The 26,504-nt window shown below is 38.5% G+C and overlaps 1 protein-coding gene across 1 annotated transcript in view; it reads left to right on the top strand.

Annotated features, from left to right (window-relative positions):
* The window catches only part of LOC135216088 (cytokine-like nuclear factor N-PAC), a 284,091-nt gene that overhangs the window by 230,576 nt on the left and 27,011 nt on the right, over window positions 1-26,504 (top strand). The window contains exons 8-9 of the mRNA XM_064251099.1: window positions 21,264-21,374; window positions 23,403-23,504. Of these exons, the coding sequence (XP_064107169.1) occupies window positions 21,264-21,374; window positions 23,403-23,504 (213 nt within the window). The remainder of the gene's footprint in view (window positions 1-21,263; window positions 21,375-23,402; window positions 23,505-26,504) is intronic.

Raw genomic sequence — 26,504 nt, 5'->3', positions numbered from 1 at the left:
TTGTCAATTCGGATGCAATTACGCTTTGTGTACATTAGAATGTGTGTAGTAGGGGGGGACTGTTCCTTCGACTAGGAAATGCTTTGGATGTGTGTGTGTTTATTTATCAAGTTTTCTTTTGAAGCTGAAATTGTTCGCATGCTCATATGTAGTTTTTTTACTTATCTGATTTTATCGGACAGTTACTCTTTGTGTACATTGGGATGTTTTTGTAGGGGGACTATTTCTTCGACTCGGAATGCTTTGTGTGTGTCTGTGTGTGTGTGTGTGTGCGCGTGCGTGCTTGTGCATATAATGATTTTTCTCGAAACTGATATCGTTCGCAAGCGTATAGTTATTTTACTTATATTGTCATTCAATTCTAGACCCATTTAAAATACAGGACAAGGTACTATACGATAAAGAGAAAGAAAAAACTCACCGATCTTTTATTTCGACTAAAATACGAAAGGGGAAATCAATAAGATTTTCGATGACTTAATAAACAAATGCGATGTTGATTATTTTTGGGGAATTAATAACAAATCGTCGACGATTTAACAAAGAAATGCATTGCAGGTTATGCAGTGCAGGCAGATCTTTGCCCCAGCCAACTTTTTTGCAGAGAGTATTTTTTGTGTTCCTTCGCGCAGTGATGCCAACCCCTCTAACCCTACGCCCCCTACAGGAGTCGAGAAGTTACCCTACATAACTGAGAGTGAACCAACATTCTGTGGCTATGATAATAAATAAATCTTTAGATTATGTTTATAAGTAATGTCATGAATACTAATAAGCATATTGATCTAAACCTACCGTGTTACAATTACCCTTCACTTGAAAATATTGCCCTTTTGCCCTTATTACCCTACGCGTAGGGCAATTACGCTACTGTTGGCAACACTGCCTACGCGCGAGAGAGCGAGTGCGACCTCGTGGATAGAGAACCTCCAAGTGCGTAAAGGGTTTCAATTCATCTCATTATTTTGGCTCAAGTCCGACTTGGCTTCTTCCTTCGTAGAATAACGATAATGTGATTTCTTAAGCTACCTCTCAGTCCTCGTTCTTCTTTTTCGGCTTCTTTTTATTATTATTATTATTATTATTATTATTATTATTATTATTATTATTAATTATTATTATGACGATAATGTTAGTTCGTAGGCTTCTTCTCATTCCTTTTCTTTTTCTCCTTTGTTTTATTATTATTATATTATTGTTGTTGTTATTCCGTAGTTAAACCGTTTAAAATTTCGAAGTTCTACCAGGCTGACACGAGTCTCGCCTCGTAGTTTATTTATATATCATATTTTCTCTATATTGACCCAGTTTGTTGTTCATCTTTGTTTGTTATCTATATTTCGGAGTTTATTAATTACTTCCTAGTCTCCTTTTTGGGCTGCAATTCCGTCATGTGTCTCTTGCGCTTGTTTGTGGCTCTCTGCTTTTCCAGTTAAAGTTACAGCTTGCCTTGTATAAAAAATAATCATAATAATGATAAACTTGAACCGAATGTTAAAACATTTTGTAATATTTGCTACCTGGAATCGATCAAGCATAAACAAAAATATTGGGTACAATTTTTTTATTTTCTTTTTATTGAGTATTGGTTTCAAGTTTTATTGAAATATAAAAACGTATATAATTCATCTATAATGATTAAAGAATAAATAAATAACAAAGAGAAGCATTCTCCTTGATATGTATGGTTGAACTCTAAAATCTGGATTGTGTCCTTTGCATATCTGATCCTATGTCGAGTAGTGTAGATGTACTGTACATTATTCTGCCCATGACCCAATTATAGCGTTATGCCCGTTTCCGTTATTGCTTCACCTCCTTCCATTTCATTCGCTAGGTCGCTGTTTCTCATCCTTTATCATTAATTATTAATGGTATAGTAGAGTTACATCACCCGTGCATCTGATGTCTTGGCCTGTCCCTTACGACGCTCCTGATTGGCTGTTGATAAGCCAATCACAGGGCTGGAAACTCTCAGTCTCTCGAGAGAGTTCACATAGGCAGGATGTATGTTCCACCTCTCCTGAGGGATACTTTTGAAAGACGTTTCCCTAAGGAGGGATTGAACATAGAGCCTGCCTATGTGAACTCTTGAGAGAGACTGAGAGTTTTCATCCCAGTTATTGGCTTATTAACAGCCAATCAGGAGCGTTGTAAGGGAAGGGCCTAGACATCAGATGCACGGACGATGTGAATCTACTATAATGAATGTCTGAAGGTGCCATACAGATGGGTCGTATGCAGACGGTTGGTGTTGTAGATTAAGCTGGCCTTATGCCAGCACGGGCCCTTGCTCACAGAGCAGCCCATAGAAAAGCAGACCGTGTCTCATAAGGTATATGAAGTGATAGTATTGTAAAATCATAAACACTTTCTTTCAGCTTATTAATAATTTCGTGAGGTCGCAAGTCTGTTTTTCAACCTTCCTTACCAAATTTTATCACAAGGTAACGTAAATGGAGCGGAATAGTATTTCTTGTCACTGCTCCGAGAGTCTCTCTCTCTCTCTCTCTCTCTCTCTCTCTCTCTCTCTCTCTCTCTCTCTCTCTCTCTCTCCACAGTATATTTAACAAAGCTGTTTCTGAGGGTAACAAATGGGATACCCAGTTTCCGAGGCCTCCGCCCAGAGAGCAGAGAATAGTTTGTGTCGACATTCTGCTCTTTTGAAAGCAAGAGGGATATATATCTACGTATATGCTCGGCACGACGACCCACATGCAGAGCTAAATAGGGAAACTGGCAACCAAAGCGGATTTAGTAATTAGTGAAACTGGTATCTGCGGTACATGGCATTGTATATTGCTTCTTTTGTCCATTTATAGCTTGTGTTTGCCGACTGCGCTGGGTTTTAAATGTAATGGTGTGTTTGAAGTGGTTATATTTATATTTTCACGCTGGCTCACGTTGGCGGCCGAAATATCTCTTGCTGCGTTGCTTCGTTGCATTATTAGTAACGTTTGGAAAATGCTGCGACAGAAATAGCTTTTCTCTCCCGGGGCCTGTGATGTTTATGTCTCTTTCTTTGTCTCCTTCCTCTCTCCAGCGCTAATTTTTTTTCTCTAGTGTTAATTGGTGTTTATAAAGATAAGGTTCGAGACGATGCTTATACATGTCCAGAACAACATTTCACCTAATGCATGTAAAATTCTTCTCTCTCTCTCTCTCTCTCTCTCTCAGCGAACTCGGATAACAGGGATAACGCTTTTGATTGTCAGGTAAATATTGAAGGGACATACCCACCCTCTACCTCTCCACCCACCTCCCTTTCTCCCTCCCTCCCTCCGTAGGTTATAACTCTCGCACTAACAGGATTATGAATGGTTTTAGCTTTATTAGGCCAGTCCCCGGGTTCATAAGGAGGGAGCATGTTTTTAGCACGTCTACATTACGTGTGTGTGTGTGTGTGTGTATGTGTGTGTAGACGGAAAGCCTCATTAGCCTTCTCGTACGATGAAAAGCTATTTTGAGTACAGAAAAAGGTAAAATATCCAAATGCTTTTTGATTATTTTTTTTTTTTATTGAGCATTTAGTGTTGCTATTTGTTTGTTTATTATTATTTGTAGAATGCCTGTTATAAATTTCACTTACGTGGGTTCCAAAAAAAAAAAACTAAAGTTGTTATCAATGCTTCGGTGTGTGTTTGTGTGTATGTGTGTGTGTATATATATATATATATATATATATATATATATATATATATATATATATGTGTGTGTGTGTGTGTGTGTGTGTGTGTGTGTGTGTGTGAAAAGTAAATATAATCACGTTTTTAGACGATTCCGTTTGCCCATTGAAATTGGATTTCGGAACATTTTTGCAAAGCCTTTAATGAAGGAATTTTGTAAGAATGAGAAAAACGTCAGCACCTGAAGTGCATATTCATTTTGTATAATATATAATCATTATGATGTTAATTAAACGTCAGTTATCCTTTTATATTGTAGCTTGTGAGTAGAAAGTTTCTAAAAGAAGAGTCTCCGTTGCATTTTAGTATTGGGTCTCCAAACCCAAGCGTTCGTCACGTGTGACTTGTTTTCGTCTCATGTTATTGTTTTATTGGCTCATCCTGTTCATAGTGAAAATGCTCTCTCTCTCTCTCTCTCTCTCTCCTCTCTCTCTCTCTCTCTCTCTCTCTCTCTCTCTCTCATTCATTTTCGTCTTATTTAATTTCTTTATTGTCTCATCCCTTTCATGTGAGAAAACGCGCTCTCTCTCTCTCTCTCTCTCTCTCTCTCTCTCTCTCTCTCTCTCTCTCTCTCTCCTTTTTTTCGTTTCATTTCATCTGTATTATCTCATCCTGTTCATAGCGTGAATTTTCTCTCTCTCTTCTCTCTCTCTCTCTCTCTCTCTCTCTCTCTCTCTCTCTTTATGCCAACTCCATGCTGCTTGGGAATGACACAAATAGTGTAGAACAAGAAGAGGACCTTGGACTCATTATTGCCAAGGACTTAAACCTCACAAAACAGTGCATACAAGCTGTAAAGAAGGCGCAAAAACTAGTGGGATACATTAAAAGTCAGTCAGTTCAGGTACAGAAACAAGGATACGGTGCTGCAGCCCTACACATCAATAGTTAGACCACATCTTGAATATCCAGTACAGTTTTGGTCACCAACACTAAGAAAGGACACAAGGACCCTGTGGTAGGGATGTACGAATACTATCAACGTAGGTCCTGCGTTTCCTAAAAGGAGTCTAAAAGGACAACTGCTGCCTTGCAGGTGGACTTTTTAGTGAAAGGCGAGGCCCACCGCCAATAACTGTGGTTGATGACAGCAAGGGCATGCGGTCGTAAAAACCCCTTTGCCAAAAATAAACCATGCCTGGTATTGTGGAAGGCGGCATCAGGCAACCGATCCCTTAATGTAGGGATAACGGTGGGAAAGAAAGGACACAAATAGACTAGAAGGGGTACAAGCAAGAGCCACAAAGTTAATTCCATCCATCAGGCAAACAGGTTACCAAAGCCAACTAGACAGCCTGAACATGTATGACTTGTAAACACGACGATTGCGAGGACAACTAATAGAAACATTTAAATTACTGAAAGGCATAACAAAAGTAACCTATTAACGTTAAACGAAGACCAGACAAGAAGTAATGGATGGAAACTATAACTGAAGAGATACAACACATCCCACAGTGGGAACTTCTTTACATACAAGATATGTGACACGTGGAATAAACTAACTCCAGAAGTTATAAACATACTTATCCTTGTAACTCTCTCTCTCTCTCTCTCTCTCTCTCTCTCTCTCTGGGTGGTCACTTGGCTCTCTCTGCTTAATGAAGCGCGCCGAGGACTGATCATGAATGGACCGGCTGGCATTTGCAAATAACGTTTTGTTGGCTTCTTTTAATAAATTTTATTTTCGGTCTTTTATGTTTGTCGTCCAATGTGTTTTAATTGCTAACGTGACTAATGTCAGTATTGTTGTGACGCTGGGAAATTTCCGATGTGGAGCCGAATGACAATAAGGGTTTGTGTGTGTGTTGTTGTTGTGTCGAACGCAGATTTAGCAGTTTACGGAGTTTTGATACATGCTCAATTTGAAATTGATTTGATTTACGCTATCTTTAATGGACACGTGTCCCCTCATCCCCCACCCAAAAAAAGAATGTTGATTAAGATTATTGGGGGGGGGGGGGGCTTTAGGAAGAATGTAATGGAGAATTCTCTCTAATATGCAATATTCTTTTTATTACTCTCTCTCTCTCTCTCTCTCTCTCTCTCTCTCTCTCTCTCTCTCTCTCTCTCCGCTTCTTTCATAAATTTTTTTCCATTAAATTTTTCAATTGTTATTATTTTCACTATATTATTTATAATGTGAAAATCAGCGTGAACCTGCAAATTACTTAATTTAAGTGTAAAATCTTTTCTATATTGTTTAGACGCTCAAAAAATCGTCATCTTCACCTCTGTCATTAGAGGACTTTTTTTGGACCCGTTCGTGGTTGGGGAATTGTTATCATATTCTGGACGTTCTTTCTACTATTATTTCCTGGGCCCCCCCCCCCCCCCCCCCCCCCCCCTCTCTCTCTCTCTCTCTCTCTCTCTCTCTCTCTCTCTCTCTCTCTCTCTCTCTCTCCAATGTACTCATCACATAAATAACTTGCCGTCATATCCCTAATGATATCCATTGATTACCATGCTGCGTAATAGCGCTTAAATAACGTTCATTAAATAGCAATTTTTTTTGGAGTGTTGTAAAGATTTGCATTGAAGTGTTTCAGTTTGTCTGTACTTTTATCATTTTCAAATTTTAAGTTTTATTTCAGGAACTGGTATTGGACGTGTATAAGTCCCTAAATTATTAAATTTGTTAGTATCAAATTTAGGTCTTTACTATAAATAAACGTGCCTTCTTCAGTGATCGTATACTCTTTAAATGTTCCTATGTATCGTATCTTTAAAATTATTTTCAGTATGATTTCCAGTGAGTTTTACATTACTTTGACATGTAGTGGTGTGTGTGTGTGTGTGTGTGTGTGTGTGTGTGTGTTTTTTTTTTTTTTTTTTTTTTTTTTTTTTTTTTTTTTTTTTTTGAGTGAAATTATTAAACACGAGTAGAATACCCTGAAGTCTTTGATACCCTAGCCTCCTGTTGATGGGTTTCCCGTTTTATCCTGCATAGTTGCGGTAGAGAGGTGCATAATCATCTTGCAATTGCATTGATATACTAGGATGCACCGATGTTATCCTCGTCATGCAGTCAGCGACTAAGCACATTTCATTTACAAGAGATGCTGTCTTATCTGGTTGATTATGAATGACAAGGTTCATTATCCAATTTTCTATAATGCCTCTCATCCTTTTCTCCTTCCTTCCGCAAATTACTGTTAAATTTATCCATTTCCTCTATAATGTCCTAGATGCAGCTGTCATCGGTTCCGTCGTTTGTTGGGACCTTGTTAGTCTCCCTGAAGATGTCGTGCAATTACATTACTGCCGTAATACTATTTATTCTCTTTGCATTTTAAAACATGATTTTTTTTTTAAATAAGAGAGATCTCTTCTTCATGCATTTCCCGTTACCTTCTCTTGCATCTCTTCTTCATGCATTTCCCGTTACCTTCTCTTGCTTCTTCCTAATGAACACTATACTCGTACTCTTTGGAAGCATGAATTGGTCAAGTCAACTGTCCCTCCGACTCGTTCCATACGAATAGGGTTCATCTTCTGAATAATAATAATAATGAAGAGTCAAGTCTAGTTCATGGCGTCGTCCTCTCCGTTTGGTGCAGTGGGTAATGGTTCGCCCGACGAAAATGGCGACGTCGAGCTTGCCCTCTTGAAGCTGTCATGGTATATAGTTGATCTCTTGCTCTTATTACATGTCCCGCATTCATTTGGCCATCTTGATTTAAAACAACGAAGTTTACCGAGAGGTGTCTGTTGTCTGCGTGGACGTCTGAGTATTAAAACTATTCGAGGATCATTATTCTCTCTCTCTCTCTCTCTCTCTCTCTCTCTCTCTCTCTCTCTCTCTCTCTCTCAATCCTTGGCCAAGGTCGCGTCACTTTTATTATGGTTTATGCAGTTCTCCCACGGAGCCTCTGACGTCATAAATGTTTTTTTTATTGATGTCTTTGTTATTACCGCTACTACTTGCGTCAAGATGTAAATGATGCCCTCATGCATTGCCTTCGTGCAGTCTTTGCGTTATATATGAGAGAGAGAGAGAGAGAGAGAGGAGAGAGAGAGAGAGAGAGAGAGAGAGAGAATTTACATTCATTACGTGAATAGCTGTTTAGGACACTTCCGAACATCGACTCGTATATAATCTTGATAAACACCAAATAATAATAATACAAGCATATCAGCAGAGAGAGAGAGAGAGAGAGAGAGAGAGAGAGAGAGAGAGATTTTGTTTTATTGTCATGCGAGACGAGATCATTAACTGACAACAGTTTTCATATTTCATATTTATTATATTTTTATAATATAATTTGTATATCAGTAGAATTGTGATCCCCAGATTACAGAGATTTTGTGTTTTGAAGAGATAATTGATTTTTACCCTTCGACCTAGATAAAGTGGTGTATTTTTTTTTTATGCGAGATAAACGGATTTTACCTGAACCTTGATTATTCACCTGTCAAACAAGTCGGTAGGCAGACAGGTGCATGTTATCGCATATCAATGTGAATTGATGTGAAAGATTGGCATCAGTGTGCAGCCTGCCATTGTTGACCTCGTTATCTTGCACCTGGGCTCCGTTCTCTGTCTTTGTTTTTCGCTTGTTTTGTTTGTTTGTCAAATGGGAGACTCTCTCTCTCTCTCTCTCTCTCTCTCTCTCTCTCTCTCTCTCTCTCTCTCTCTCTCGTTAAATTACGCAAGTGTAAGGACGGGACAAAGGTTCAATGATTAGGTTGAAGAGCCAAGAAGTACCCTTGAATTTACGTTTAATTCTCTCTCTCTCTCTCTCTCTCTCTCTCTCTCTCTCCGAATTCTTTTTAAAAATAAGGAGAATGTCTTCCAGAGAGCATTGTGCGTGTGTGTTTGCATGGGGCGGTTATCGATTACCACAAGGCAGATGTAAGTGGAAGAGGTTATTTTTTTTCTCTCATTCTTTTAACATTCTCAACATAATGCGAGTATGTCCATGCAGTATTTTGTAGAGCTCCCGAATTCATCATTCTCTCTCTCTCTCTCTCTCTCTCTCTCTCTCTCTCTCTCTCTCATTTTTAACTTTTTTATCATGTTCGTCGAGTGCGTCGTTAATTTCACATTTCACCTTAGTATTGTTATTCTTTCATTTTAAACGAAACACCGCTTTAATCCCCTTCTTAGTTTTATTCTCATTTATATACGTATTTAGACCGTCGTCTCTTTTATGCCAGGCTGAAAGCAGGGCTAAACAACTACTCATACATAATGCAACTCTTCACGTTGAGGGTAAGGGGAAATGACCCTGGAATCGGGGCTGGGGTCTGATGGGGAAAGGGGTTGGGGGATTAGCCTTCCCTGCTTGCCACAAGCATTCATATAAGACACACGCCACGTGTGTCTTATATGAATGGGTTGACGCTAGTGCGGTTCAATTTCTCTCTCTCTCTCTCTCTCTCTCTCTCTCTCTCTCTCTCTCTCTCTCTTCTGATACTATTATCATTATATTGGGTGTTTATCAAGATTAGATACGAGACGGTATTCAGAAATGTCCAAAACAACTTTTAACATTTTAACACGACCAATGTATCTTTCTCTCTCTCTCTCTCTCTCTCTCTCTCTCTCTCTCTCTCTCTCTCTCTCTCTCTCTCTGCTGATATTATTATTTTGTGTTTTCCAAGATTAGATACGAGACGATGTTCAGAAGTGTCCCAAACATCTATTCACGTAATGAATGTAAATTTCTCTCTCTCTCTCTCTCTCTCTCTCTCTCTCTCTCTCTCTCTCTCTCTCTCTCTATCTCAGAATTTCAGTGCTGTTGTCCTTGGATGTAACTTTCGATTTCCATTTTGTTTTCATTTCATTGTTTGGGATCATTTTTGTGAATGAGCTCTGGTGTTTACAGTGGGTGAATGAGTTTCAGGTTCATTTTCAAACGTAGTTCAAAATTCTCTTTATATTGCTATTACGTGGATGATGTTGATGCTGCTGTCATCGTCACCTTTATAATAGCAGTAGCAACAATAATAGTAGTAATTATCACTATCATTATTCAAAAAAATGAGTCTCATTTGCGGGAAGGATAGAATGCTTTGTGCATAAAAATTGAAGGGAAATGAAACTTACTATTATTAAGAATTACATTTAGATGACATTTTTTCCTTAAGGTTATATCGATTCCGACCCATCCTCGCAACATCCCTGTTATCCGCTTTAAATGTGTTCTTTTTTTTTTTTTTTTTTTTTTTTTTTTTTTTTTTTTTTTTTTTTTTTTTTTTTTTTAATCCTTGAGAAAGTGACAACAATAGAGGAGGAGTTATTGTCTCCTTTCTTCGTCGAAATAGGCCACGTGCGTGTGTGTGACTGGAGAGAAGGGAATTTTGAAGAGAAAGACAATGGCTCTCTTTATCTTTCAGTTATTAATAACCAAATAATGAGGTTTGGATTCTCTCTCTCTCTCTCTCTCTCTCTCTCTCTCTCTCTCTCTCTCTGTGTGTGTGTGTTTAAAACTACAATATTTTTATTTCATCTTTCACAGAATTGTCGATATAATATATATAATTATATATCTAATAATATCTATATATATATATATATATATATATATATATAATATATATATATATATATATTTAACCAGAGGATTAAATAGATGTTGCTATTAAGTGCCTTTTTATGAAAAAAGTATTGATCTAAGTCTAGAATTTACGAAGGTTGGAGTCTTGGGCATAGTAGTGCATCCAGCGGCCCTAGTTATGGTTTATGGTCTTCCATGGCCACCGCCCCTTGCTCTGTTAGCCCACGTGTGCTTTTTGCTTCAAAATAATTTTTATAAAAGGCATTATAGTATACAAATATATTATGTTCGAACACACCCATTTGTTAAGTGGGCTAATGAGTTTTTTTTCCAACACTCTATCTGATTTTGCAAGATAGCACAAGACATCTTTTAGCATTTTGTAATTACATTGAAATGAAAATAGAGATTTGAGCATTCTTTGTGTAATAATGTTCTAGATTTCGACATTCTTAATGTAAAAAATATTCGAGATTTCGACATTCTTTATGCAAAAATGTTCGAGATTTCGACATTCTAGATGTAAAAAATGTTTGAGATTTGGACATTCTTTGTGCAAAAATGTTCTAGCTTTCGACATTCTAGATGTAAAAAAAGTTTGAGATTTGGACATTCTTTATGCAAAAATGTTCGATATATTGACATTCTTTATGCAAAAATGTTCTAGATTTCGACATTCTAGATGTAAAAAGTGTTCGAAATTTGGACATTCTTTATGCAAAAATGTTCGATATATTGGCATTCTTTTATGTAAAAATGTTCGAGATTTCGACATTCTTGATGTAAAAATAAATTTATTCTGATGTAAATATATTCGAAAAGAATTTCGACCATTCTTTGATGTAATTATTTATTTCGGAGATTCGACATTCTTGATATGAAGAATATTCGAGATATCGACATTCTTGATATAAAGAATATTCGAGATTCCGACACTCTTGATATAAAGAATATTCGATATATATCGACATTCTTGATGTGAAGAATATTCGAGATTTCGACTTTCTTTGCGTAAAAGTGTTCGAGATTTCGTCTTTTATTTTGTGTGTGTGAAAGAGAGAGAGAGAGAGAGAGCACTTTTAATTTTTTATCCTCTGGTTTTGTTTATTTGTATTAATCTTTAGTGAGAAACGGCGAATGAATTGTTCTGGAAGTCGTTCTACTTCTGCCTCGTGTAGCGGGCGAGTTGGAGGGCGATGTCGCCATAGAAGTAGGGGTGGGGGTAGGGGTAAGGGGGGGGGGGGGGGGGGGTGGGGGGGGGGGGGGTTGTTGGAAATCGTGTCGGCTCAAGGGTCGAAACTCTTCGGGGGAAATGTCAGGTAAAGGTCGAGGGAGTTGCTAAACGCAGCTTAAGTCAGGATCTCTCTCTCTCTCTCTCTCTCTCTCTCTCTCTCTCTCTCTCTCTTGTACTGGCGTATTGTGTGTTAGTACCCCAATCCCTCCTTTCCCCCTCCCATTCTGACTCAATATTCAACTGCATTGCACGCGTGCACATATTGATCTTAAGAGGAAAACTGTAAACCTTTCGTGTTCCTTCCTTCTCTCTCTTTAAAAAAATGGATCAATTCCGTAGTGTGTAATAATCGGAACTGTTAGCCGAATTACGTGGTGTTTTCCTTTCATTATTTTACATAGGTTTTGTTTATGCATTTTAACGGATTTTTGTTACAGCGCATATCTGACCAACACAAGAAGAACTTTTTGTCTTGAAAAAGTCTTTGTTTTTTTTTAAATTCTTTTTATCGCAGTAAGTTTGGTTGTTACAAAGACATTTTCGGTGGATTTCTGTAGGTTAGTTGATTTGGTATTTACAGTCTCTCTCTCTCTCTCTCTCTCTCTCTCTCTCTCTCTCTCTCTCTCTCTCTCTCTCTCTCTCTCTCTCTCTCTCTCTCGTAAGCACCTTAGTAGTTTTTCAGGACCTTCCTATGCTTCTCCAAAAGTATTATTTTTAGCTGTAGTTTTTTTTAATCGTACCTCTTGCTCTGTTTTGTACAAGTAATGGCATTGATAACATAATATAATTATAATAATACTTGTGACCGTATGTGAATTATAGCAGTATTAATAGTATTAAAAGATGATTTCTCAAAAAAATTTTAATGAAAAGTCGTTGATGTTTACGAGGGAAGAAAGGATTACGACATAATGCGAGAGATACTGTCAATAACAGTATTATTCTTGATTTACTTTCCATGTCAGAATCAAAAGATTATTACGGAAAGTGAATGTGACGGAGCTGGGTCCATTGAATAAATATGTTTACCCAGCTTCAACAAGTCGTGGTCGATTTCCTTTACCGACATCATTATTTTTAACAAGGTCAATATTTTCACAAACATGGAAATTCCAGTTTGTTTTATCCTGTAAGTGACTGCTAAGTTTTGTTGCAAATTTTAACATCTTTTTTTTTTTCTTTCGGTGCAAAGCCGAGACGTAAATCCTACGCTAAGTCCTACACTTTTATCCGGGATTGTAAACAGCTCGATTTTATAGAGTCGTGGCAGTTCTTTGGTAAGTTTTAAGGTCACACACACACACACACACACACACACACACACACACACACACACACACACACACACAACACGTGACCCAATAAATTGATGAAAATGGAATATTAAAACAAGAATGACCAGAATAAAATCGTGACAGTTTAGAGTAGTAACAAAGGTGATGATGGTAGAGGAATTTTTCCCTCCCCAGATGCAGTCTCCTCACAACATCGTTTATGTAGCAAAAGACTTGGGCCAAGACCATTTTAACATTTACCTTCATTCTCTGTCTAGACAGCTTGTTATGCCTTCACTTGTTGGCAAGGTTTCTGGCTTTGTACGTAGTTCTGGAGAATATATTACAAACTTAGGGTTTTTAGATTTTCAATGGTAAGGCTACACATTTATACACGTATATAGAATCTACTGGTCACTCTTTACCCGATGTATATGTAATTGTAGTAGCCACAATGCCCTTGTAAATTTTCGTATCCAAAGAGCACGAAGAATTAAAGATGTTGAGAGGGGGAATTGTGACTATTATGATGGCCAATTTTTAGACACTCAAGGTTATTCAGCATAACGGTGTATGATTCGCTTGTATGCTGTGTAATGAACACATACGTTCATATCTTGAAAAACAACAACCGAAGGTGTATCTAGTGTGTGTGTGTGTGTGTGTGTTTCCCTCACAAAACTGATTCTGCTGCCTCGTAGGAACGGATCAGCTGACTTGACTAAATAGATGCTTCTCCACCTCACTGGACACATCTCGACTCCATGCTGAGGCTGCATCCCCATTCCACCTCGAGATTCTTTCCGATAATAATTCATTGTGTACAAGGAAAGAAGAAGCCTTTGCGTCAAGAGTGATAGGCGACTCTCTCTCTCTCTCTCTCTCTCTCTCTCTCTCTGTGTGTGTGTGTGTGTGGAGAATATATGGGCGACATATTTAATTTCAAATGAGCTTCCATTCAACAAGGATAGTGTCGACTCATCCCTTGTTTTAAGTGATGACAGAATAGACGGAAAAGATAATTTAGTTATTTTGAATAAAGAACTAAAATTAGAACAATTACTACGCTTTAGATTTAAGTGCTAGCTCTCTCTCTCTCTCTCTCTCTTCTCTTCCCCTTAGTTGCTGATGAAATGTATTCCATCGTGTGTGTGTGTGTGTGTGCTGTGGAGGTCAGCGTTCGGATATGATTCTCGTTTAATTGAGACGGATGTATTTTCATGAGGATAATAGCATTTGGGTAAATGTGTCGGCCACTGATCTAATTGGCTTCATAAATACTACGGAATTCTGAATTGCGGGGAAATAAATATTCTGATAGAAATGAATGAGTTTGAATTCGGTGATTAGCTGAACATCGTCCCCCTTCCAGGTTTTTCCCCATTTTAGACTTTTGACGTTTCTCTCCTCTCTCTCTCTCTCTCTCTCTCTCTCTCTCTCTCTCTCTCTGTGTGTGTGTGTGTGTGTGTGTGTGTGTGTGTGTGTGTGTCAGGGTATGAAAATAAGTTATGCAGATTTCAAAAGTATGTAAGTAACCTTTTTACTTCCTTAGGTACGTATGTATGTGTGGGTGAGTGTTAAGACAAAATAATCTTCTGCCAGATACATTTATATTTTCCCGACTGCCTATATTGCGCGATGCGTCTTTCACCATTATTATGAAAGCAAAATCCTCGTTCCCGTGTTTTCCCCCTGACCCTGCACCTAAAAATGATAGAGGAACCCTAAATGGGAAGTCAGGATTGTTGGTGTGGGGGAAAAAGGAAACCGACTCGATGTCATTATCAGCTGCAGTTCAATATGCTAATTTATCAGAGATGTTGGAAAGGTATGTTTTATGTGTTCTTGCGTACACACGTACAGCTTCCATCTTCTGTCCATATCGTACATGTGTGCACGAGTTGTAGTGTTTTTCGGAAGTGAATTTCGCCGAAGTTTGCTCTTCCTCGGTTAACTTTGTCGGTTCTCTTTTCATTTAGAAAAAAAAAAATATGTCCAGGAATTATTTATTTTTCCTTTTGGACGATCTCGTATTCCTCAAAGATTTGTTTTAAGTATTTTTTTTTAATTCTCATTATTGAAAATAATTAATAACATTTTTGACAGATATGATGCATAAACTTCTAATATTTTTCTAATGGACCCAAGGATTGTTGCGTGTTTCCCATATATTTTTGCTTACATGGTCTTTTTGTGACCTCATAAAAGAATAAAATACTCTCGTGGGTTATTTAGAAAACCCCACCAAACACAGACAATATTTTGGAATAGCGAGATTATGAATGTGTTTTTTTTTTTTTTTTTTTTTTTTTTTTTTTTTTTTTTTTTTTTTTTTTTTTTTTCAAAACCTTTCTATACATCTTTTCAAGGTACATGGTTGTCATTTTCTCCCACCCCTCGTTTTCAACTCGGCCTCCCTTTTGTATTTTTAGGAAGGTTAAGTTTAGTATTTTGCCAATAACCTTTGTTAAATATAAAGAAAAAAGTATTATGAAAGAGGCTCACCATAAAGTTTTTTTATTTTTTGTTTTATTTTTGATATATTGTAGGCTAGCTGTATGATGATGATAATAAGATTAGTGGCTGCAGTATATTCAGCGCCCACATCAATTTTCATCTCGTGTCAGTTTTGGTATTACCGTCAAGCCGAGAAAATTGCGTCTCCGCCATGAATATCCCTCCCGAGACAGCGAAAGAGAGCGTTGGACTCTTATTTTCTCACTCCTGTGCTCAGGAAAAGACGGCATCACGACCGACTAATAGCCCCGTCGGATTATAGATGCGCATCTCAATAGCTTTTTCCAGAAATGGTTTATTTTTCCAGAAGGATTTATTCCAGGAATAATTTACTTTCCCGGAAATGACTGATTTCTGCAGGATTGATTTATTTTTCCTGGAATGACATTTTTCCAGAAAGATGTATTTTTCCCAGGATTGATTTATTTTTCCCAGGAATTATTTATTTTCCAGGCTGTGATACCATTGGGGCTATCTCGTATAAATCTACTTTTTGAATGGGAATCAGACGGAACGAAAGATGGGTCCTTTCTGCTTGTCAGATTGAATCCCCAAAACCGGATGGAGGGATATTCTTGGGATGAAAGGGAGAGGCTGTGGGAGAGGGTCTTCTTTGGAGGATGTGAAGGAAGTTGGGAGATGGGTTTCCTTTTGCTTTGGTCCTTTAGTGTGTTCGGTTTATCTTTACCTTTTACATAGTAATACAATCTGTATATATAAAAATGGATGTATGTGTGTGTGTATGTTCCACTACACTTTAAAATGCATCGTAAAATGCATCGAGTAATTTCAACCAAACTTTTGTATACATACAATTTACTATCGGGTGTGTGGGAAGGGGGTGGGGGGTGGAATGTAAAAATGACAGAAAACGATATATTAGTGTCTAATTCATAGTTTTTGAGGTCGCTGAGATGAATAGCAGCACTCCCATGCCCATTAAGCCCAAATTGAGCCCCAATTGGGAGGGGATGGGAAGGGGGTGAAATGTAATAATAACTAAAACAACAGATACTAGTGTCTAATCCATTGTTTTCGAGGTTGCTGAGAAGAATAGTGACGCCCCCAATGCTCTTATAAGTCCTAGTTCAGCCCTGATGGGAAGGGGGTGAAATGTAAAAATAACCAAAACAACAGGCATTAGTGTTTAAGCCATATTTTTTGTGGTCGCTCATAAGAATAGTGACACTCACAGTGCCCTTAAGTCCAAGTTCAACCCCAATGTGGGTGGGGGTTAGGAAGGGGGGTGAGATGTAAAAATAACCAAAACGACAGATATTAGTGTCTAAGTCATAGTTTTCAAGGTCACTGAGAAGAATAGTGACAGTCCCGGTGCCCTTCAAGTCCAAGTTCAGCCCTGGTTGGGAGTATGGGTGAGAATGGGTATGGGAGGGGGTTGAAATGTATAAATACCCAAAACAACAGATATTAGTGTTTAATCCATAGTTTTCAAGGTTGCTAAGAAGAGTAGTGACACTCCAGATGCCCCTTAAACCAAGTTCAACCCCCAAGAGGGAGGGGGGATGTGAAGGGGGTGATGACATGTGAAAATTATAAAAAACAACAGATGTTAAGTGTCTAATTCATAATTTTTTAGGTCACTTAGATGAATAGTGACACTCCTGGTGCCCTTCAAGTCCAAGTTCAGCCCTGATAGTGAGAGGAGGTATGAGAAGTGGGTTGGAAGGCAGGTGACATGTAAGAATAACCAAAAATGACAGATACTAGTGTCTAATTCATAGTTTTCAAGCTTGCTGAGAAGAATAGTGGCTCTCCCAATACCCTTTAAGTCCAAGTTCAGCCCTGATAGGAAGGGGGGTTGAGGGATGGGAAAGGGGGATATATGTAAAAATGACCCAAAGCAAGACATGTTAGTGTCTAGTTTAATCCATAGTTTTTGAGGTTGCTAAGAAGAATAGTGACCCTCCCAATGCCCTTAAGTCCAAGTTCAGCCCCCAACAGGGAGGGGGTTGAGAAGGGTGGAAGGGGGTGATGTAAAAATATGTGAAAACAGCAGATATTAAGTGTCAACTCCATAGTTTTCGAGGTTGCTGAGATGAATAGTGACAGCCCCAATGCCCTTCAAGAAGAAGTTCAGCCCTGTAAGGGGGGGCTGGGTGAGAAGGGATGGGAAGGTGTGTCATATATAAAAATAGCTGAAAACAGCAGATATTAGTGTCTAATCCATAGTTTTCAGGCTGCTAAGATGAATAGTGACTCTCCTGAAGCCCTTTAAGTCCAAGTTCAGCCTCAATAGAAAGGGGGGTTGAGGAGCAGCTATTTAGTAGGAATGAGAGAGAGTTTATCGGTTGTAATTAGAGATTTCCTGGGCAGCGCCGGGTTGGTCACCTAGTTTACTAAATAATTGTGCATCTTCATTTTCATCATTGCTGTTTATGATTTCATACATTATTATCATCGTTAGTGTTGATAATCTCTCTCTCTCTCTCTCTCTCTCTCTCTCTCTCTCTCTCTCTCTCTCTCTCTCTCTCTCTCTCTCTCTCTCTCTCTCTCCCCTCATCACCTCTTGTGCCACGGTAACAGCAGTGCACTAACACCAGTAACCTCACATGGTGCACTTATTAGTCTTAATTTATCTTGTTACCACTTCCTGTCTTCCATCTTGCTGTCCAACCACTCCAACTCCCTCTTTTTATTGCATTAATTTATAGCCAGATTGTTGTAAAGCAAATTATCCTTTTACACCAGATTACTCAGGCATTTTGGAATCTTTGGCAAATCTTGACTGTTAACAATCTAATGGTGGTAACCCTATGCCTAATCCTCTCTATTATCAATTGGGATTGACATGAATGTGTGAAATTTCATGGTATTATTACACTTGTACGTTTAATATTAAGCTACAAAGAGCTATTAATGATTTTATGTATTTACACTTATATTACGTTCTTTTTGTCACACGTGTGATTTTTTATATTGAAAATATTAAGCCACAAATATCAGTTTAATATCAAATTTAGTACACCTTGCAAAAAACTTACACAGGGGATATAAATGATAAGTTTTATTTCAGATCCATATACTTGCCAGCATATCTCTTTGTATTTACTTCCTTTTAGAACATCCTCTTATTCTCCCTAAAGTTCTTTTTCACTTTTACCTCTATAATTTGTATGCCTTCTTTTCTTGCTCTCTGTTCATGACTGTCATATCCATCATCCTGTATAATCTGCTTCTCTCTTGTCATGCAATTGTAACTCGAATAATTCACCAAACCTTTCATTTCTTCATCCTGCCACTGGTTATAATACGTATATACATATGTATATTTCATATATGCACATCCAGTGTTCTTATTTTTGTGTATGTGGGTGTTTCCTTTCTTCTGTCTGCTGCTTGCTTGCGTGCCTGCCTGCCATCCTCCTGTTAGGTTTGCTGGGTCTTTATTGATTGCTTGGACAGCCACGCTTCGGTGTCTAGTTCTTTTTCTTTCTTGCTCATGGCTCTCTCTCTCTCTCTCTCTCTCTCTCTCTCTCTCTCTCTCTCTCTCTCTCTCTCTCTCTCTCTCTCTCTCTTGGACGATCCGTGTTCAAGTCATAATATTCAGACAGCAAGAGACGAATGTGTGTGGTCATTAAAATCCAGTATCCTTCTGTTGAGGTACTTACTGAATTGTGTACTTGGTTGTTAGTCGACTGTTATTAGTTGTAGCTAGGTGAGAGAGAGAGAGAGAGAGCATTCATTGCTCCTTGGAGTATGCAGCATCAAAATGGGAAGGCCTCAGTGAGGTAATCTGGTATTCATAATACGTATACTCTCTTTTACTGTAAAACGATACTACACTTGCCCATTTGGCAAGAGGTCTTTGGCAAAAGCTATTTGGATCTGTTCTTTGAAAGAAAATTGTGTTACCTGTTGACCCACTAGCCATCCATATACCTGGCACGTGATCCATCGTTTTTATTGGATCACTGGTGCAAGTGGATAAAGACCCAAAACAGAAAGCTCCTGTCAAGGCACCATTATATTATACATAATACTTGTAATCTTTCATTTCACTCAGGTGAAAAAATTCACTAGACATTTTCACACATGTATTTCTGACATTTTTCATGAAATGTCATCTCCCCCCCCCTCCCACTTCCCTCTTTTGTAAATGCTGTATTTATGCCTTGTATACATGTAGTTTTCCCTTGTTCATTCATTTATTTGTACGTCTGTACACTGCTGTATGTCACTTACCTTGTCATCGCAACTCCTCTACATGGTTGAAGGAATTCCTTTCAAACTTGTTACAAAGGCAGGCCATCATGCATGGCTATATTTAAAAGGGAGAGCGTCCATCCGTCTACATGTCATTATATCTGCTGATCTTACCTAGTCATCGCAACTCCTCCATGGTTGAATAAATTTATTTCAAACTTGGTGCAGGGCTAGTAGTCCATCTTGCGTAAATGTAAATGTACATTATGGCAAAGATAGACTGTCGTGTAACAGATGTGCATGAATAGTAATTTTTCCATCTGTTTGTCTGTCAGTGTGGTTGTCACATGTATTAGGTGTCATATTTCTTCACTTTGCCTATGTGGTAATACATGTACTTGTCATGGGTTCACATCATGTTTGTTGCAATATCCACTTTGTGGTTGTTTAACTTAATTTCACTGTTTAAAGAAAATATATGCCGTTGGTTTTAATGTTTAGTCATTTTTCAGGTTCATGATTTTCTGTTTTATGAGTTGCATTAAATTTCACTTTTCATTTTACTTTTGTTACTTGTTAGATGAGAATCATTCACATTTTAGTTGTAAAAGTGTAAGAGTGGCATTGATCTTTGTGTTTTTCTTTGGAGGCATCCCCAGTAGTTAAGGAAGTGTTATATTGTTGATATCTTTATGATAATATGTATGTATTTATACAGAAAAATACAGCCAGGTATAGTAGATTCACATCAACCGTGCATCTAATGTCTAGACCAGTCCCTTATGACACTCCTGATTGGCTGTTGATAAGCCAATCACAGGGCTGGAAGCTCTCAGTCTCTCTCTCAAGAGTTCACATAGGCAAGATGTATGTTCCACCTCTCCTGAGGGATACTTTTGAAAGATGTATCCCTCAAGAGAGGTGGAATATTCATTCTGCCTAGGAGCGTCGTAAGGCTTAGGCATCAGATGCATGGGGATGTGATATATATATATATATATCTATTATATAAATATATATATATATATATAGATACATTATGACAAACATATATATATACATACATACATACATACATACATACATACCACAGAATCTATACGGTAACAATAAGGATAAAGATGCTTGCTCTCTCTAATAAAGAAATTTCGATCAAAAGATACATACAAAATAAAAACACTGTGCAAATCAAGTCTGTAGTAAAAGAGGTATTTAATAAATGTATACTAGAGTAGATTAACATCCCTGTGCATCTGATGTCTAGGCAGTCCCCAGGATACAGCGGGTTCGGGTTACAATGTTCCGAGGTTAAGGCGCTTTTCAATATTTCCAGAGCTACGGCACATGTTCCGGGGTTACGATGCCTCCAACGCTGATCTACCAGAAGAAATATGACACCAAAAATGCAAAATAATCAATATTTGAAGGTTTTTTAATGAAAAATGCAATAAGAATGCAGTTTACATAGTTTTTAATGCATTAAAAGTAAATTTTTGACAATGTTCCAGCTTACAACGATTTCGACTTACGACTTGTCTCAAGAACGGAACCCCCATATATATATATATATATATATATATATATATATATATATATATATATATATATATATATATATATATATATATGTATGTATTGTGTGTGTGTGTAATTTGAATGGTCTGAATACCATTTTAGATACTGTTGAGAATGGCAAATTTTTTCATCATAATTGGTGATACTCATCTACATGTGTTGTGTAGTGCTTGTATGCACATAGTAATATTACTTGATAAATCTTTGTTAGGAATCTCAAGCAAAATGTTAGATGTAATTATAATAGTAGCCTGAATTTCTTTGAAGTGTGAAGCGTGTCCTAGTTCTAAATACTTTTATTCCATTGCAGTGTGCAGACTTCGTTGCAGCTGGGGCCAAAGAGATGATGACTCCTTCCGATGTCATCAATGCTGCTGACATCACATTTTCGTGTGTGTCTGACCCCCAGGTGGCGAAAAACGTAAGTGAAACTCATTTATTTCCCTTGTAAGTGACACTTACAACTTTATTTATCTGTTTATTTTTATTATTTCTCTATTTATTGTTGCTTGTAAGTACCATACATTTACCCTGACTGTAAAATTGTTAACTTTTAAATTTGTACTGGCGAAAGTGTACTAGTAGCCGGCAGTTTAACATGACTGAGTAGCATGGCTATGTTTCATATAATTCCTATGATTCCATGGCAATCCAAATGAAAGCCTATTTAGCAACTCCTAATGCTTCCTTAAATATAAGGAAAATACCTAAAACATTCTGCGTTAAATTGTGTGCATCCGAAGCCCATTTCAAGATTTTGACTTCAGCGACTGTACTGTTTACTTTTAGACCTATAGAGCTTATTTTTTCATAGTCTCTCAACTCAGTAGCATTATTAACATATAATATCCATTTGAAGTTTTAGTGGTTAAAATGATATCCTTGGCTAGTCCCATACGAATGATGATGCACTTTATATTAACATTAGTGCATGCGTTTTCCATTGAAAATATTTAAAGCATCATTGGGTTTTATTGAATATGAGAGATTTGGTAACAAAGTCGGTTTTTGTCACTGATGTGTTAGGTGTACTAGTATGCTTTTTAGTACAAATGCCCTGTTGATTTAGAGAGTGAAAGTAAGGTAAACATTATCATCAATTTATCTAGCTGCAGTGCAGAATCATGGATGTAGCACATGTCCAGTAATATTTAACCCACAGCCTCATAGGTGCTTGAAGGTCTACCTTACATACACTGCAGTATTTGCCTTTAGTACTTGCATACTCTCACAGAGACTCTTTCTTTATTGTATCCGCTATCCTGGAAAAACCTACTAAAAATTTGTATAGGTTTTTTTAATAGTTTTATCACAAAAGTACATTAATGATGAAATTGATAAAAAAAACAAGGAATTTGCAGATATTTCTCATAGAAAAATACCGCAAATATGCGAATTTTCCACGAATAATGCAAGGAAATGTTCCCGAGAGAAATCTGCGAATGTGTGAGTCTGCAAATCCGGAGGACACGAATACGGGGCCCCCACTGTATTACCAAATGCTGTCAGATGAATTTTGAGCCTTTTCGGCTCTTGCCTTCATCTGAGAATTTTTATTGCTATTTTGACTAACCAGTGTCTCCTCCTCCCCCTCCCCCCTCCACCCTCCCCCCCTCCCCCACCTCCCCTGTCCCCCTCCGCCCCTCCTTCCTCCTCCTGCCTCCCCTCCCCCTCCCCCCCTCCCCCTAGCATCCCCTTCCTTCTCCTCCTACTCCTCCTATCCACCTACATTGCACACCCATGTCCTCGAACACTGGGGGCCTCCTCTGCCCCTGTCCGCCCCTACCCACTGGTCTCCCGCATGACCTCGATAGCCGGCCGCCGTCTACCTGCCTAGATGTATATAAATCCCGGTTAGCCACACCCCTCCCCCTCTTGCCCCAGTGCATCCACTCCCCCCTCCTCACTCCTCCTCCTCCTCCTCCTCCTCACCCTCCTCCCCTCCTCCTCCTCCTCCTCCTCCTCCTCGCCCTCCCCTTTCCTCCTCCTCCTCCTCCTCCTCCTCCTCCTCCTCCTCCTCCTCCTCCTCCTCCTCCCATCCTCCTCCTCCTCCTCCTCCTCCTCTCTGCTTGACTTGGATACCCTAGCATCATTTTAAAAGATCTATTCATCTGTCAGACCATTTACTCTAAAAGCTTCCATATTTTGCTTTCGTTTGCCTTTAGCAACAGTATTTGAATTATAGGAAGAATATAAAGCTCAGTGAACAATTATAGTCAGCAATAAATTTGATATCAATGTAAAATTTTCTCTTTGGTACATTGTTAGTTTTTTCATCTTTAACTGTAAAGTCTTAATTACATGTTGGTTGGTCATGGAGTGCTGTTACTGATAATATGTGAAACAGTATCTGCTGTGAAAAAATCATTTGGTGGGTCTCAGTAGTACTACAGTTTAAATTTTCACACTATGTAATTCACCATCCTGTTATACTTTGTTTTTTTTTCAGACTGTTTTTGGTAACTGTGGTGTGCTACAGGAAATGTCTGCAGACAAAGGATATGTAGAAATGACTGGTATAGATGCAGAGACTTCTCAGGATATAGCTGAGGTAAGATATTTTGCAATATTAAACTTAGCCAGTAAATTTGTAAAATAATATTAATCTTTCTCAGCAAATGTAGTTTTTCATTAGTTTCAATAAAGGGATTTTGACGAAGGAAAAATCTATTTCTGGGTGATTGGCTCGTGTCGCCCTATGAAAGGATCCTTAATATCATTCTTTCTAGGTAAAATTAATCTAAAATTACCAGAGAAAAACAAAATTAAGAAAATGTCAGTAAAACTGACTCGCTCACTCTTAAAAGAAGTGTCGGTATGGTAATAGGGGCGAGTGGGAACACTACCACGAGACATTCACCAATTAGAACTTCCAATCAGAATCCCCACAAGAGAGAGCTGATACCAACGGGCGATGCGGCCGCCACTACTACTACTAGAGGACGCCACGGACAGCAGCGCCCCTAGCGGACATCCTTAATCTAAAAACATCTTGTCCTGCATGGGGGGGGTAAACAATACAGGGTGGGTTTCATAGGGCGACACGAGCCAATCACCCAGAAATAGATTTTTCCTTCGTCAAAATCCCTTTTCTGGGCTCAGCTCGTGTCGGCCTATGAAAGAGTACCAGAGAAACAGACAAGATGGGAAAAAAGGACAAATGAAAAGCAGTTGTAAAATGAGGGATATAATATAAGTAAATCAATTACAGCATATAAACTAAGTACTTAAGCCTAACTTATTCTAAACAGTAACATAAAAGAAAGTTAGTAATGTAAAGTACTTAAAATTACAGTAAACATAGTAAATTATAATAATGCAGTGTAATATTAACAAAATAGATTTACTTAGATAAATTATTTACAAAATATACAAACACATTGTGTCCTACCCTAGCATAAAAATAAGGGTAGGTACACTGAAGTACATTATCAGTACAAAGTGTGGATGTCCCTAGCAAAAAAAAAAAAAAAAAAATAAGGGACAATCCACTAGTATGATTTCAGCGGCTAAGGCTAGGATATCCGAGTAGCATGGCGATAGGGTGAGGCATGTTGGATGAGGTAGGTAGAAAGGAGACCTGGATCTGTACTACGACTACTATACAGTATCAGGAGAAACAATGTTTCCCGCTGCTACTGCTGAAAAATTTTAAAAGAAAGATTTCCGAAGGACTTTTAGATAATGACGTTTAAAGACTGTCGGAGATTTCCATCCAGTATACTTTTTAAGATCCTCAAAGTTCATATGTTGAAAGTAATTAATTGAGGTGGCTACTCCCCTGATGTCATGTGCTTTTTGGGAATGAATCAGGATTGGCTTGTTTAATGAAGTAAAGGATTTGTTGTCTAATACCTTTTACTGACAAAGTACCACCTTTTTCTCTCATGAAGAGAGAACCTGAGGATCTTGAGGATGTACGAGATAGAAAGGCTCTTAAAGTTGATACTGGGCAGAGAGAAGGGTCTTGGGGAAGTGGGATGACTTTCCAAGGGGCCCACCTTGCAAGAGGATCCTCATTTTTAGCCAAAAAACTACGATCCGGAGCAAGCAGAACTTCTCCTGAGGGGAGGAATTCCACATGACCCGCATCTCTGGATAGAGCCGACAGTTCTGAAATTCTAGCTCCTGAGGCTAGGCTTAATAAGAATAATGTCTTTCTAAGAAGCATTATGAATGTACAAGACGAGTTGTCAGTATCTGAAGCTAGTTTGAGGACATCATTTAAGAACCATGAAACTGCAGTAGGCCTTTGAGAAGGTCTAAGTCTAGCACAGGCTTTAGGAATAGACGTGAAATAAGATTCAGTCAGATCTATCTGAAAACCTAACTGAAAGATCTTCTTCAAGCCGATTTATGAGTAGTAATAGTGCTAGCTGCTAAACCTTTTTCAAACAAGGATCTGAAAAAGGATATAGCTAGATTAACTGTCATGGTTGTAGTGTTTGATTCTTTCAGGAAGGATGCTAATTTTTTAACAGCTGAGTCATATTGTCTAATAGTTGACTCTCTCTTATCTGATTCTAGGAAGAGAATATTTTGTGGATCAATATTAGCATCTTTATTAGCCGCAAACTTCATGAAGTCCATAAAGTTAGGGTCTGAAGAATTCCTGAGGAAGCGAACACAGTCCTCATTTGTACTGATTGTGACAGCTTGGATTGGGAATCCGTTGAGGTCGGAGACCCAATTCCAGAAGAAGAGGATACCAGTTGCTCTTGGGCCAGTCCGGTGCAATCAGAGCTACTATTCCCTTGAAAGTCCTCAGCTTGCTTAAGACTTTCAAGAGAAGATTCACTGGAGGAAAAACATAAATTTTTCTCCACTGATCCCAATCTAACGACAGGGCGTCCGTGGCATAAGCCAGAGGGTCCAGGTTGGGGGCCACATAGCAAGGGAGCTTGTGGTTCGCTTGTGAGGCGAAGAGATCTACTTGGAGACCTGGGACTCTCGGCATATCCACTGGAATGACCCGTCGTCTAGGGACCATTCTGATTCCAGAGGAACTGACCGGGACAAAGCGTCTGCTATCACATTTCTTACCCCCGCCAGGTGAGTGGCGGACAGATGCCATTTGTGTTTGTTTGCTAGGGCAAAGATGGCTATCATGACATGGTTCACATGCTTGGATTTGGACCCTCCCCTGTTGATGCAATGAACTACCACTGCACTGTCCAAAACTAGCCTTAGATGAGACTTTTCGGGGGAAGCAGTCTCTTCAAGGTAAGAAATACTGCCATTGCTTCCAGAACGTTTATGTGGAGCTGGCGAAATTGAACTGACCAAGTCCCCTGAACCTGTTTGAACTGAGAATATCCCCCCACCCGGACAGGGAGGCATCCGTGTGAATGGTTAACACTGGAAGGGGATATTGAAGGGGTACCCGCTTGGCTAAGTTCTTTACTTTTGACCATGGACGGAGTTGATTGCGAAGGATCTGTGGAATTACTGACAACTTGTCTCGATGATTTGGTGTTTTGCTCTCGATCGCCAAACTCGATTTATATCTTTTAGCCTTGCTCTCAGGAGGATATCTGTTACCGAAGCAAAC

The sequence above is a fragment of the Macrobrachium nipponense genome, chromosome 6 (assembly GCF_015104395.2).
Source record: "Macrobrachium nipponense isolate FS-2020 chromosome 6, ASM1510439v2, whole genome shotgun sequence".
In the NCBI taxonomy this organism is placed as follows: domain Eukaryota; kingdom Metazoa; phylum Arthropoda; class Malacostraca; order Decapoda; family Palaemonidae; genus Macrobrachium; species Macrobrachium nipponense.
The sequence above is the reverse complement of the archived record's forward strand: the minus strand, read 5'-3'. Positions and strand labels throughout refer to the sequence as shown.